The following is a 12,720-nucleotide window of genomic DNA, read 5'->3' on the forward strand; positions in this document are numbered from 1 at the left end:
AGATTGAGCCCTGTATCACTCAATGTGGAGTCTGCTTAAGATTCTCCCTCTCCCTCTGCCCCTCCCCCTGCTCATGTGTGCTCGCTCTCTCAAATAGATAAATAAGTCTACAAACAAAAAACTTTCCTCCTCTGTAGACAGTCTGTTCATAACCTTTGCTATTTTTCTATTTGGGACTGTTTCTATTTTTCTTGTTGATTTGCAGGATTTCCAGTGGGAAGAGTGGATTATTCATCCGTTTTATGGAGGAACCATGGGCCCAGAGAGCCACGGCTCAGCCTGCCCGACTGCAGCGCCTGGAACAGGGTGCCGAGGAGACAACCTGTATTGGGCCCGTCTCAAGAGGTGTGGTCCCCAGCACCAAGCCAACAGGTATGTCCACTATCAGGCTTAGCTGAAGACACACCTTCATCCTCTATCTGCTCTATGAAGGGGCCTTTAAAATCCCATCCTTGAGATGTCCGTGCCAAGGACTGAAGCATGGATGTTACCTCCTCTTCCCAAGGCTCCATGGTTGGCTGGTGGTCTCATCCAGGTCTGGGTTACTCAGAACTCTACACTTACAAGAGCATAAGCAGAATGTCAGGGGGGGCCAAGGGCAGGCAAGGGTGGAGAACAAAGGCAAGGTGTTGGGTGAATGCTGGATTATCTGCTCTGGGGGCACTGACAGGCAAAGGACCCCAGGGATTCAGGTTGGCCTGCCCCACCCCACTGGGCCCAGCCCCAACCGTGGGGTCTTGACCGCAGGTGCCCACTGGCCTCTTGAGTTGGCCTGCTGAGCTCAAGCCCAGCTCTGCCATCATGACATGTAGCCTAGGGAAGGTGCTTCCCCTGTTCCTGCCTTGGTTCCTCATGGAATTCCTGGGAAGACAGACCTGCAGAGTGCCCAATAACCACCAAATCCCGATGCTGTCTCATAAGAGCCTTTTCTGGGGAACGTGCACACTGCTCCCGTAACTGGCCCCTGGTGTGGCTGGGCCTAAACCACCTGCCTCGGTGGGAACTCAGGTTTGCCAGGGGTCCCTCCTTCCCTGGCCGATGCTGCCTGCAGCTGGGGCTGGGCTACCTGCTTTCTCCTCTTCAGGGGCGACACAGATCACAACTCAGGGCACCCACATATTTCCCATCTGGAGAATGAAGATGCTTCCCAAGAGCCCTTCAGGCCAAGAGGTCCAGTCCCAGGTCCTGCCCATCCCACGCAGGATGCAGAGCATGTCCTGTCCTAGAGGGGTGCGGCCCCAGAGGGTCTGGGAGGTGGTCTCTGGGACAGTCTGGCTCTTGCTGGCCAGCATGGGAGAGGGTTGTGCTACTCGGGCCTTCACGCAGCCAGTGGAATGGCAAGCACGCGAGCTGTGCAGCATGAGACGTCAGTGACCTCTTTATTTTTGGCTGTGTCAGTGGCTGCCCGGGACATGTAACAGTCAGAGTGGACACTGGGCTGCAGGCAGTCACTGACCCTCAGGTTCACATTGACCCAGAAGGGGACATGCAGGGATGGGAATTGGCCGGGGGTCCCAGCACGTCCAATGCCTACAGTGCCAAGGGCCTGAGTGGCTCAGAGGCCCCAGACATGGGTGGGTGCCCTGGGGGTGCCTGGGCTCCAGAGGAGACTGGAGTGGTCAGTGCCCAATAAGTAAACAGTACAGTTTCAAACCACCTGGGGTCCCAGGCCTTGGGTGGGAGGCAGGGGTGGGGACAGGCTCTCTCCTTGACTCTAACAAGACACTGGGGCTGGAAGCTGACACCGGGGATAGGAAGGGAGAGAAACCAGACCTGCCCTCTGCCAGGCCTAAGGTCCCCCCATCGATGAGTTGCTGGGGCTGTGAGGACATGTGTACAGGCCCCAGGGGAGTCCATAGCTCTGGTGTTCCTGCACAAAGCCTCTCACGGGCCTCCTTCCTAGGAGCTGCTTCAGCTCCGCTCTATCCTCTGACGAACAGAGGGGTCTCCTCAAGTCCCTGGGGGCAGATGTCAGGTTAGGACAGGTATGAGAGCTGCAGAGCCCCACCACAGCTAGCCTGCTGCCCCCGCCCCAGAGCAGGTGACCCCTGGATGGTCCTCAGCAGGTCCTGTCCTCCTCTACTTGCCCAGGGCCCCCCGGGGCAGCAGCTCCACGTAGCTCAGGGCACTCTGTAGTGACGTCAGGCAGTAGCCCTCCTCTCCAATCAGGTACCTGTATAGAGGTAGGCACAGGCAGCACCTGTCACCTCCAGGGGACGCAAGGAGGCCTCCAGCACTTTGGAAGGTGTGTCTGCCCTCATGGGGCAGGACCTGGACGCTGAGGTCCCCCAGGGGTGTGTCAGGGAGGCTGGGCTAGAGGACAGCCCACTGCCCAGGCAGATACTGCTCAAGGGATGCCCCCCCCCCCAGTTCCTGTCTAAGCAGTATGCTGAGCAAGGGGTGGTGGGCAGGGGCTGGGAGAGGGGACCAGGAGCCATGTGCAGAGTGGACCCCTGACCTGGGAGCATGTGCCCAGTCCCCCATGCTGGCCCGACTCCAGCTGGGGCCTCCTACCCCTCATGGATGAACTCCTCCAGGGCAGCACACTCTGACACCAACTGGGGGAGACCACTTCTCAGCACCACAAAGGACAAGATGGGCAGCAGGTCGTCGGCACCGCTGTTGGGTAGAGGCACGGTAGGCTCCGGGGGCCAGTATGGCCACTCAATCCCCAAAACCCTGCAGCCCCCGGCTCGGCCTCTGGAGTGGTCTTGGGCTTGCCAGCTGCTCTCCCTGTGCCCCTCCTGCCTGCCTGCGTGGGGGAGTTGGGAGTGGACTCAGGTCAGCAGCGTTGGCAGCCACTACAGGCAGCAAGGCTGTCCCTGAATGGCAACCCTGTGCTGCAGAGCCCATGGCTGGACAAGGGGACACCCCCACAGCGCACGGGGGCAGCCTCAACCTCACAAGCTGGCCCTACAAGCCTGCCCACACCTGGGGAGCGGGACAACGGAGGGGATGGCCCACATCCCGGGCAGCCTGCTGACACCTGGGATCGGAGCCAGGCACCTGAGATGCCCAAGAGGCATCTAGGGGAGCTAAAAAGGTGCCAAGGGAGGCCTTGCAGGGCACGCAGAACCCTGGCCCAAGGGGCCCACAGGTTGGTGGTCTCTGGGAAGAGCACGGGAACAAAGACTATGGCTTGAGTATGACACCAAACAGGAAGGCCTCACACGTGGTGAGCTCCTGCTCGTGGCCCTGCCCTCACTGCCCCGGGCACCGCATACCCGCAGGGACGTAAACCACCATACGTGTGACACCGTCCTCACTCCTCAGGCACCCAATGGAGAGAGGGAGCATGGGACTGTAGCTGGGACCCAGAACACGTTCAGCCCTCGACCTCTTACACCTATAGCTACTTACTCTGAAGCACATGGCAAACTGGTGAAGGGGGGCCCTCCACCCCAATCCTGCAGCTGAGGTCCTGTATCCTGGCCCTGGGGTTGCTGGGGGTGGAGGGCATCTCGTTCTCCTTGGGTGGAGCTCTTCCCTGCCGATCTCATGCTCAACTCAGGCTTCTACCTGCCCATTACCCCCAGGCCCTGGGGTGTAGGTAGGTGCTAAAACCAACCCACCAGGTTCAAATGACAGATGTCTTCATTATAACACTGGTCCCTGGGGCAGGGTGGCAGCAGGCAGAGCCCCTGCAGGTGCCGAGGAGCTGCAAGCCCCGAGTGGAGGCCAGGGCAAGGGGCTGCCAGCCCCAGGAGGGTTCAGATGAGACAGATAGAACCAGACCTCAGAGATGCAGGTAGAGAAGGCCCTACCTCACCTCAGGCGAGTGGGGGCAGGGATGATGCAGGAACCCCGGGTCTGGGGGCTTAGCACAGGAAGCAAGCTCTTCACTGAGGCTGGGGCTGTTTCCTCAAGCACGTGCTTCTGGGACAAGCAACCCTAAGTTTCACAGGTTAGCCAGGTGGTCCCTAACTCCTAAGAAGCTTTGCCCAGAGGGGTGGGAGGGCGTCATCCCATGGGGGCCAGAGCCCCTGGGGAAATGGGTACTCTCCTAGATGATGAACCCAGCAAAGCTCACTGGAGCAGCAGGGATTCTGGGGCCCAGGGGCCCAGAATCCAGGCGGAAACCCGTGGTCCCGGTGCTTGGGGCAGGACGGGAGGGCTCTCTCCACCCCCAGACCTCTGCAGGCAGTCCCCCACATGCTCAGTGCCCACCCCAGTCTGTGCACTTTTGGGACTCACATGGCTGCGGCGCCCAGCTGGGGTCTGGCCTCAGGGGCAGCCTGCTGGGTCCGGTAGTAATCCTCGGCACAGGCACAGATGACCCGCAGGACCCGCACTGTGGCACAGGAGTGAGGTCAAGAGAGGGCTGAGTGGAGCTGGTCCCAGGACAGCCCGGAGTCCACAACTCTCAGGCACCCAGCCCTGTCATGTCACATGGAGCTAGGCAGAGCCGAGAAGCTCCTTCCCGAAGGTCGTACCCTCACACCCCTTATGTCCCGTGAGACACACCCCCACGTGACAGGAGGAGGTCTGCAGCTCAGGGCAAACAGATTCCGGGTCACCCTCTGGGATGCAACCTTATCTGACCATGTTCCCCCTTCTGTCCTCCCAAACTGCAACCCCTCACCGATGCACTCGAGCTTCTTCTGGGGGCAGCTCTCCAGGACCAGCAAGCCCAGCTCCTGGGCTGCAGCACAGTAGGGGTAGGCACCAGCTCCTGTGGACTCCAGGTCCCGGGGGAGGAGCTTCCTGGGAATGCCTATGGTGGCTGGGGGTGCATTCCTGTAGAGTTCCATGCTCCTGCTCAGGGCGGCCTCCCGGAGGCGGTGCACACTCCTGGGACAGAGAGAGGCCAGGCTCAGCTGCCCAGGAGTCTCTGTCCCAGGGACGGAGGCAGGGCTAGGAAAGCCAGCTATACCCCCGAGTCACAGGGGGGTGGGTGAGGTGTCTGAGGGTGGCCTAAGAGTAAAGCACCAGCGGGAAGTGTGCCCCAGGGGTCATGGAGTGGAAGGTCCTGTGGGGACTGGAACTGTGATCATACCTATAAAGTGCCAGGAGCAGGGGCCACAGTGGAGAGAAGAAGGGCTCCTCGATGCAGGCCAGGCATCGGTCCTTGGAGGCGGCCGTATTCAGGCCTTCGAAAGCCAGGAGGGTCAGCGAGAGCAGCCTGTCTGCCGGGAGCAGAGCCGGCACAATGGCGCTGTGGGGACGGCTGGGCCTTCCAGCCCCAGGCTGGCAGCCCCTGGAGGTCATCCCCAGCCAGCCTGGGGTGCCCAGGTGGGCCCCACACCTGCCCCCTCCTCTCCCACCCTCCTAGAGCCAGCTCAGTGTGGACAGCGCCAGTGTTCTGGCTCGTGGGGTGGGACTCTGTCTGAACCCCCCTCCACTCCCCTCTCAAGCTCCCCACTTCTGTGTCCATGGGGCCTGGGGTCGGTGCACCTAGAACCTCACAGAATCATGCCCAGCTCCCCTGAGGAACTAAGACAGGCTGAGAAAGGCAAAGGAAAGCCTCTTTCTAAAGGAGTTTGTTCTGTGGGAACCTGGAAGAACTTTAGATGTGTATTTAAAACAAGACCTGAGGCCCGGGGAAATGGGAGACCCATCCAGGTGACCTCAGAAGGCATTCCAAGTCCCCTGTTGGGACTCCCTCACTGGTTTTTAGAAAACTCTGAAAGCCTTCCCCTCGGAAGGGACTTGGAAGTCACCAGCTACCCTAGGCGCTGACCCTTAGGGAATCCACACACTATTCTCAAAATGGAAAAGGCCATTGTCATCACCAGGCTGCACACACCTGATGGTCCTTGGTTTGGAACGACCTGAGTCCAACCCTGTGGGCCAGCCAGGACCACCTGGCAGCCAGAGGATCTGACAGCAGACCCTTCCCCAAACAGAAGGCTGGAATGGACCAGGCTGCACTTTCTGGTGCAGCCCAGTGAGCAGACAGCCGGTGGTGGGGGAGACCTCAGGCCCACAGCCGGCCCCAGCTGCTCTCAGAGCAGGCTCCCCTCCTGTCTGCTAAACACGGAGTTTGCCCCAGAGAAGGGTGGACAGAGCGGGCTCTGCAGAACAAGCCTGGCTGCCACCAACCAGAGGAGCCTGTCCTCCCCAGGGCCTATCCAGCCCTGTGAAAAGCTTTTCGTGGGGCACAGGCTTCAGAGCTGGAGCCGCCCCCTCCCCCTGCCCACCCGTCCTGCGGGCACGCTGGGCACGCTGGCCCTCACCGATGGCGTTGTGTATGTCCTTCACAGTGCTCTTCAGCTGCTCCAGCAGCGGCTCCTTCTTCACCCCCGTTGTTTGGGGCTCAGGTGGCCTCCCACGCCCCCGGCCCCACCCCTCAGAAGTAGCCAAGAAGTGTTCGAGGTCTTCAAAGGAGCTGTCTTTGCCCTGCACACCGGTCAAGCTGTGCGTCAAGGGTGAGGGAGGCCCGGCAGGGCTGCTGTCCGGCCCTCTGTCTGGGGGGGCGGCGTGGGGAGGGGGCGTAGGGGGACTGGCGTGGGTGCCATCCAGGGGCCTCGGGGCCAGGCTGGGCTCCGCTGGGGACAGCATGCAGTAGAGGCTCTGCGAGGGCCGGAGCCGCCGGCTTCCAGGAGCCAGCAGCCCGTCAGCGTCCGGGGGCAAGGAGCAGCAGCCCGGGGCGGAAGGAGCACCCACGGCACCCCTGCTCACGATGGGGTACAGCGCCCGGTACACTGCACACTGGAGCTTCTTCAGGAGCTGCGAGATGGGGTGGTCGGGAATGCTGCGAGCACAGGAAGGGGGGGGGTGCAGCGCTGTGGCCACGCCCTCACCTGCTGGCCACCTGCCTACCATGCGGCCCCACCGGACACATTTCAGAGGAGTGACTCTTGCAGCTTCCTTATGAGTGAATGTGGCAGATAAAGTCTGACCCACCCCTCTGAGAAGGTAGAAGGCAGCTGCTCAAAGACCATGAGGGCGGCTGGATGGGATGTCTGCAACCCCAGCCCTTCTGAGGGAGCCTGTGGGTGCCCCGTACAGCCACCCCCGATCTCCTCCTCTGTCCCTTTCCTTTCTGATCCTTTCGTCTGCCTGATGTCAGGGCCAACCAGGAGGTAGGGGGGCAGAAGGCCCTGGTACCTGAGCAGGTGGGACACCAGGCTGGTCACTAGCGACAGGTCCCCTGGGCTCTTCTTGAGCTGGGCCCTCCAGTGCTTCGGCCACTCCTGCAGGGCAGGAGACTTTGGAGAGCATGGCTGGGTCCTTGCGTCCTTCCCCACCAAGGCTGCACCCCAGGAGACCAACGCCACACTGTTCGTTCCCCCAGGGGACGTAGGGAAGACCCAACGCCAACAGGCCCTGGGAACAGCAACCCGTGATAGCCCCACCCGCAGCTCCTGGCACTCACGTGGTCTTGCTCGTACTCAAGGATGGCGGCATAGAGGGCCCGCTGCTCCCGCTCCTCCGGGGTCAGGGCGACTTGACTGCAGAACCTCCTGGAGAGAAGGACGAGGCTGGGAGCCTCAGGGCTCGGGGGCAGGGGCGGAAGTCCCCACCAGTCCTCTCGGCTGTCCCCAGGCCAGTGGGAGGACACGCACCTGTTGGCTGCCTCCTGGAGCCGTAGCCGGCGCTCCTCCATCTTCCTCTGCAGCTGGGGCAGCAGAGTCAAGGCCGTGTGTGGTGGGGCAGCCCCCCACTTGCCTGCACTGAGTCCCTGGGCATCTGGGAGGTACGGTCAGGCCACGTGGCGCAGAGGAGGCGGTGGCCTGCGGACTGGTGCTCGCTCAGGGAATGAAGCAAGCCCTAGCTGCCTGGAAGGTTGGAGAGGAGCCCGTGGGTGCTAAGAGGAACAGGAGGGCCTGTGCAGAGGCAGGCAGAGCAGGAGCCGTCCCTCCAGGACATGCCTCTCTGAAGCTGGACGAATTCTGTCCCCACCCCAACCCTGGCACCTTCACTTCCCACCGCATCCCCTCCTCCCTCAGCTTGGGACACCAGGGACGGAGGGGAAAGGATACTGTCTCCTCCCGGGCTTTGGCGATCACAAGGTTCTCCATCATCTGCCGCTGCAGGGACAAGGTCTTCAAGGGAAGGAGAAGATAAGGCCTATTCCTCTTCCACCACCAACCCAGACCCTCCCTGGGACCTGCTCACCAGGGATGTCTTCTGCATGGCCTGGCTGGGGTCCAGACGGGCCATCCGTGCCTCGTAGGCGGCCTTCAGCTTCTGATTCTGCAGAGAGGCCTCCTCTAGAGGTGTCAGCTCCCTGGAAATAGTGAAGAGCTGCTGTCCAGGCCCCGGAAGCTCTGGAATGCTCTGGTGACCTGAGGACCCTTCCTGACTGTGCCCTGAGACCAGAAGGTGAGCAGGTGGTCGTGGGGGCAGGCAGGAAATGAAAAGGAGGGAGGAGGTCTGGGGTGGACTGGAGACCTCTGCCCTGCTGACCTGGACCTGCAATTGCTAAGAGTTCTGATTTTTCAAGAGAAGCTGGACATTGTGCTTTTTACAGATCAGTTATACATGTTTGGCCAACAACGGGAAATCTTTTAAAGGCATCGTGTGAGTCAAACAACTAGATGAGCTTGCCACCCATTAAAGAGAGAACCATGTCTGCCTGGTAGAAACAGTCACCGAAAGCTACCCCCCGCCCCCTAGCAAGACTTTTGGCCTCACAGGTCTTCATGCCTTCATGGTGGGAGAGGGTCAGTTGTGAGGACTCCAACTGAGGGAAAATTTGTGCTGGGATGGAAGTCTTGTGCCTGGTCCTGCCCCAAAACTGCACATGTAGGAGTGAGGTGCCTGGAACCTCTCAGTGGCAGTGGCCCCGAGGTCTGTAGCAGCAGGGCCAGGAGGAGCCGGGCCTTGTCTGTCCTACTGCAGATTCTTGTGTCTGACTGACAGTGTTGTCTCAGTTCCAGAAACACAGATCCTGTTAGCTCTTCATATCATGCCTCTCCCGCTTTCTTTCTTTTCTTTTTCCGGAACTCCAATAATTTTGTGTTAGATCTTCGATCTCTCTCAGACTTTCTTTTTTCTCTCGCCCTCTTTTGAGTTATTCTGGGGATCTTTTGACCCTTTAATCAGTTCACTCATTCTTTCCACAACTACGTCTGCTCTGTTGTTATAAAATTGACCGCTCATTTTTGTGTGCACGTGTGGACTTCCGCTGCAGAACGTAATTTGTTATTGTTTTCAGTTAAGTTTTAGAAACAATTTCGGTATTATAGTTTTCATTTTGTTTCTACTTGGCTCTTTACTTGCTGGGTCAGATTTTATGGTTTTTTTTGTCCCCTGGCACTGTTATCAAATGTGCTTTTCACTTCTGTAAATGTAGAGAGCATAGGGTTTTGCTAACTGCGCCTGAATACTTATGTGCTGTTTCTGCTCTTACTCTCTAAGTTTCTGGTTTCTTTCTGTGCTTGTTTATCTCTGACTGCATGTCATTCGTGCACGTGCTTCTGTCCAGAAGCGATGTGCATCTGTTTTTGTCAAGTGCAAGTCTGTTTCCATTCTCGGACCCATTTTAACTAAAACCATTGTGGTTAGCTCACTTTGCCTGTACTTCGAACCCAGGCTCAGCCCACCTTCCCTTGTGCCCCCTCTTACTTCTTAGAACTCTGTGACTCTACCACCTGAAGCTTCTGGAAGATCTCAGGCGGCAGGAACGGAGATAGTTTCCCCCCTTCATCCGAGTATACCCGGCGATGTCGGCTGGTAGATGAGGGGCCAGGAGCAGCCGTGGGCATGGCTGGCTTCAGGTGTGTTTTCCCTGCAAGACGTACATAAGCAAGGGGCACCATGGAGTCCAATGTTCCACAGAGATGCAGACTTGTGGGGAAATGTCCTAGGGAAATCTGCTGGAGACCCACCGAGCTTGGCAGCTGTCGACTGGGCCCTCTCCAGACACTGCTCAGCCAGTTTCAGCATCTTTGAAGTGTCCAGGGCCACAGTGTCTCCACCTTCTGGGGATCAAGAGACAAGAAAGCTAGCTGGTCACCATCGCCTTTATCGCTAGACAGATTCTTGCTGAGATAAAAACAAGGACAAGCCCATCCTCTCCTCATCTCTGACCCCTCTGCAAGCCTATCCCCCTCCTCATCTCTTCCCCCTGGGTCACCCCAGCCCCTCCTCACGCTGACCTCTAGGTCACCTAATCTCCTCCTCATTTCTGATCATCTGCTGGGCGTTTACTTCTTGATGCTGTGTGGGCTCCGAGCTTGGCCAGCCCAGCATCTGACTGTGCTGTCATTCTGGCTGGACCATCAGATCCCCCCCACTTCCTCCCTAACCAGGCCTTTTCTCAGCAAGCACTTTCCTTGTACTTACAGCCCCTCCTCAACGTGGGCCTTGTAGTGGCCACGGACCATTTCACAGAGACAACTCTACCACCTATTTCCTGCCCTCTGGCTGTGCTTGACCCCACCCCTGGCGCATCCCCGGGCCTTCTGTTCTGCATTCCCTCCTCTGGGAATCACTCCCGTCAGCAGATACAAGCTGCCACTCAACCCTCTTTCCCGGACCCCACCAGCCGTAGTTTCTGACCCACCTACTGCTCCCGTTACAGCCAGCCTCTCACCGCACCCTATTTTAGCCCTCTGACTCCCACTGAAACTCCCCTCACTTATACCTTCATGTCGAGCCCTTCTCTTGAGGGCTCCTTGACCTCTTAGCATCTCTCTCTTCCAGAACAGCCCCCGCCCCAGGTATACTGCTGTGCCCTCCTCCCAGCCCTCAATCTTGGAGTGCCCAGAGCTCTGCTAAGCTCAGCCTCTCTGGGGCAGCTCTGATTCTGGTGACTGCCACCTCTCCCCAACCAGTATGGTCCCACACCCAGCAGGGCACTCGGCACCTCAAGCCCAACATACTCATAATGGAGCTCTCTGTTCTTCCCACACAAGTCTGCTCCTGCCACCCCCTGGACCACCCCTCTGCATCTTACTGTTTCCCCCCAGAAGTTCATTGTTACCCCCCTGCCCCACCAAACAGTGGCTCACCACCCCCTCCAGCAAATCTGTGAGGTCCACCTTTAAAGAACACCCCCAAGCCCTTCACTCCTTCCATCTCCAAGTGGTCCTATCACTGCTGTCCTCACTGCGGGAGCCTCCTGGAGGCTCTGCTTCCATGCTAGCCTCCCTCCCACAAAGCCTCTACAACCTTCCTCTTACACCAGAACGACCCCAGTTCTACCCAAGGCCATGACTGCCCCAGTTGCACCTACACTCTCCTGTAGCCCGCATCCACTATCATCTCAGGGCCTTTGCACATCTCTCTGCTGGAAGTGTTGCCCTCAGCCCCTGACCTTTCTGCAGCTCACTCCTTCCTGGGCTGGTGTTCAATGTCCAGTCTCTGGTTATGCCCCATCCCCTTTCCATCCCCTGAGAGCACCCATCTCTTCCTGCTCCCACATCACACTACGACGGCTCATGCTGAGTGCTCACCCATCCACCTTCTGCTAACAACCAATGGGTAGGACACAGGACGCCCCAGGCCTGAGAGCCACCAAGGGCTAAGTTGTCCATCATTTGTTCAGCACAGGAAGAGTGGTGAAGCTGAGAGCTGTACCTTTGGTGGTTTCCACTTCTTCCAGCAGCACCTGGGAGATATAGTGGACGCTCTTCAGGTATTCTGTATATGCCTCCTGTGCCCCGGGAAGAGAAATGGCAGGGGTCAGGCCAGCAGGGGCAAACAATTCCACCATGCCTGCCTCATGCTCTTGTGGCAAACATAGAATGGTGCTTGCTCATCTCTTGAATTTCACCTGAGACATGGAGCCTGAGGTAGTTAGCTGCTAGTCCCTCCAGGTGCTCAGTAACGTCCTGCACAGATAGTAACCCTCTTCTCTTGCCTTGAAAGGAAACAGTGCCCAGCTGGGCACCCGTTCCCCCGCTCACTGCCTGTCCCCAGCACAGGAAGAACTGAGATTCTCCTTCAGAGTGCCAGGAAAAGAAGCCCTCACAGTCGCTGTCCCAGGTTACTCTGCAACGAGTTTCCTTCCTGGGCAACTCGGGCTCTTTAGTCAATGGCTTAAAAAAGAAACAACTTTCCTGGGAGGTTATTGAGGGACTGATGTTGCAAACCTCAGAATCACTTTCTGGCTTGGGTTCTGGGAAATCCCTCTCCTGAACCACCTGAGCACGCCGCAATCTCCAACGCCAGAATATTGCCGCTTTCCCGGGTCTGACGTCTTCGGGGTTCCGAGTCAGAGCACAAGGCACTTGGAACCACCGCATGACATCTTGTGGCATCGCGGGTCTCAAATCAACCCTCTTGAGGTCTACAGCTCCGAGGTAAGGATAAAATGGGTTCCAGAAAGGATTTCTGGCCTGTGGGGGCACCTGCGGTCCAAGAAACCTGACTTGGGAAAGCAGCACACGGAGGAAGCAGGATGCTTTTCCGGGGCATAGGCAGCCCCTCCTGTCCGTGGGCAGTCCGCGGTGGCTCAGCCTGCTTTTCCAGCCGGCCGCCACCCTCTGGATTGACACCCACTCTCGTCACAAGCCACGCTACCCTGCCCGCGTTGCCTTCCCCACGGCGCGGCTGGAAAGACGCTTCACCAGTGCGCCTCAGTTAACCCTTCGGGATTCTACCCCTTTGGGGAATCCGACTAAAGCTACAGTGTCTTCCCCGAAAAACACGCACCACAAAGGGAATTGCTGCCAACGAGATTTTGGAGGGCTGCTTCCTGAATCCCTTACAGATAAACCCGGTTCTAATTCCCGTCTTCGCAGACGGAAAACAGCCCCGGAGAGCGCTGGGAGCTGTCCAAGGTCACAGCCGACGCCCGCGCCCCGCGCCCCCGGAGCCGCCGGGGGG

The 12,720-nt window shown here is 58.7% G+C and overlaps 1 protein-coding gene across 6 annotated transcripts; it reads right to left on the reverse strand.

The window, feature by feature from the left end:
* Window positions 1-366: 366 nt before the first annotated feature.
* On the reverse strand, window positions 367-12,702 carry VPS9D1 (VPS9 domain containing 1). 6 transcript variants are annotated; one of them, XM_034672688.1, is made up of 16 exons: window positions 11,985-12,534; window positions 11,470-11,545; window positions 9,777-9,869; window positions 9,514-9,676; window positions 8,062-8,173; window positions 7,926-7,988; window positions 7,509-7,561; window positions 7,319-7,406; window positions 7,051-7,136; window positions 6,177-6,694; window positions 4,997-5,126; window positions 4,583-4,791; window positions 4,195-4,291; window positions 2,515-2,619; window positions 2,088-2,173; window positions 367-1,958 (listed from the first exon to the last, which is right to left on the reverse strand). In XM_034672688.1, exons 1-16 carry the CDS (start codon window positions 12,150-12,152, stop codon window positions 1,951-1,953), a joined length of 2,055 nt encoding a protein of 684 aa, XP_034528579.1. In that variant the 5' UTR covers window positions 12,153-12,534; the 3' UTR covers window positions 367-1,950. The 6 variants fall into 6 exon arrangements, with proteins under 6 accessions (XP_034528579.1, XP_034528583.1, XP_002926848.2 ...); XM_034672692.1 differs by lacking the exon at window positions 11,985-12,534 and adding an exon at window positions 12,547-12,702 and having other exon boundaries at window positions 367-2,173; XM_002926802.4 differs by having other exon boundaries at window positions 367-2,173.
* Between the last annotated feature and the right edge of the window lie 18 nt (window positions 12,703-12,720).

The sequence above is a fragment of the Ailuropoda melanoleuca genome, chromosome 12 (genome assembly GCF_002007445.2).
Source record: "Ailuropoda melanoleuca isolate Jingjing chromosome 12, ASM200744v2, whole genome shotgun sequence".
Taxonomy (NCBI): domain Eukaryota; kingdom Metazoa; phylum Chordata; class Mammalia; order Carnivora; family Ursidae; genus Ailuropoda; species Ailuropoda melanoleuca.

What these genes read in the sequence shown, in the direction of transcription:
- VPS9D1 (XM_034672688.1), bottom strand. Translation starts at nt 12,152, where the DNA reads ATGCCACAAGATGTCATGCGGTGGTTCCAAGTGCCTTGTGCTCTGACT. An exon ending in GTCGACAGCTGCCAAGCTCG is followed by an intron (nt 9,677 to 9,776) that starts GTGGGTCTCCAG and finishes TACGTCTTGCAG; the next exon opens with GGAAAACACACCTGAAGCCA. An exon ending in CTGGTGTCCCACCTGCTCAG is followed by an intron (nt 6,695 to 7,050) that starts GTACCAGGGCCT and finishes CTGTGCTCGCAG; the next exon opens with CATTCCCGACCACCCCATCT.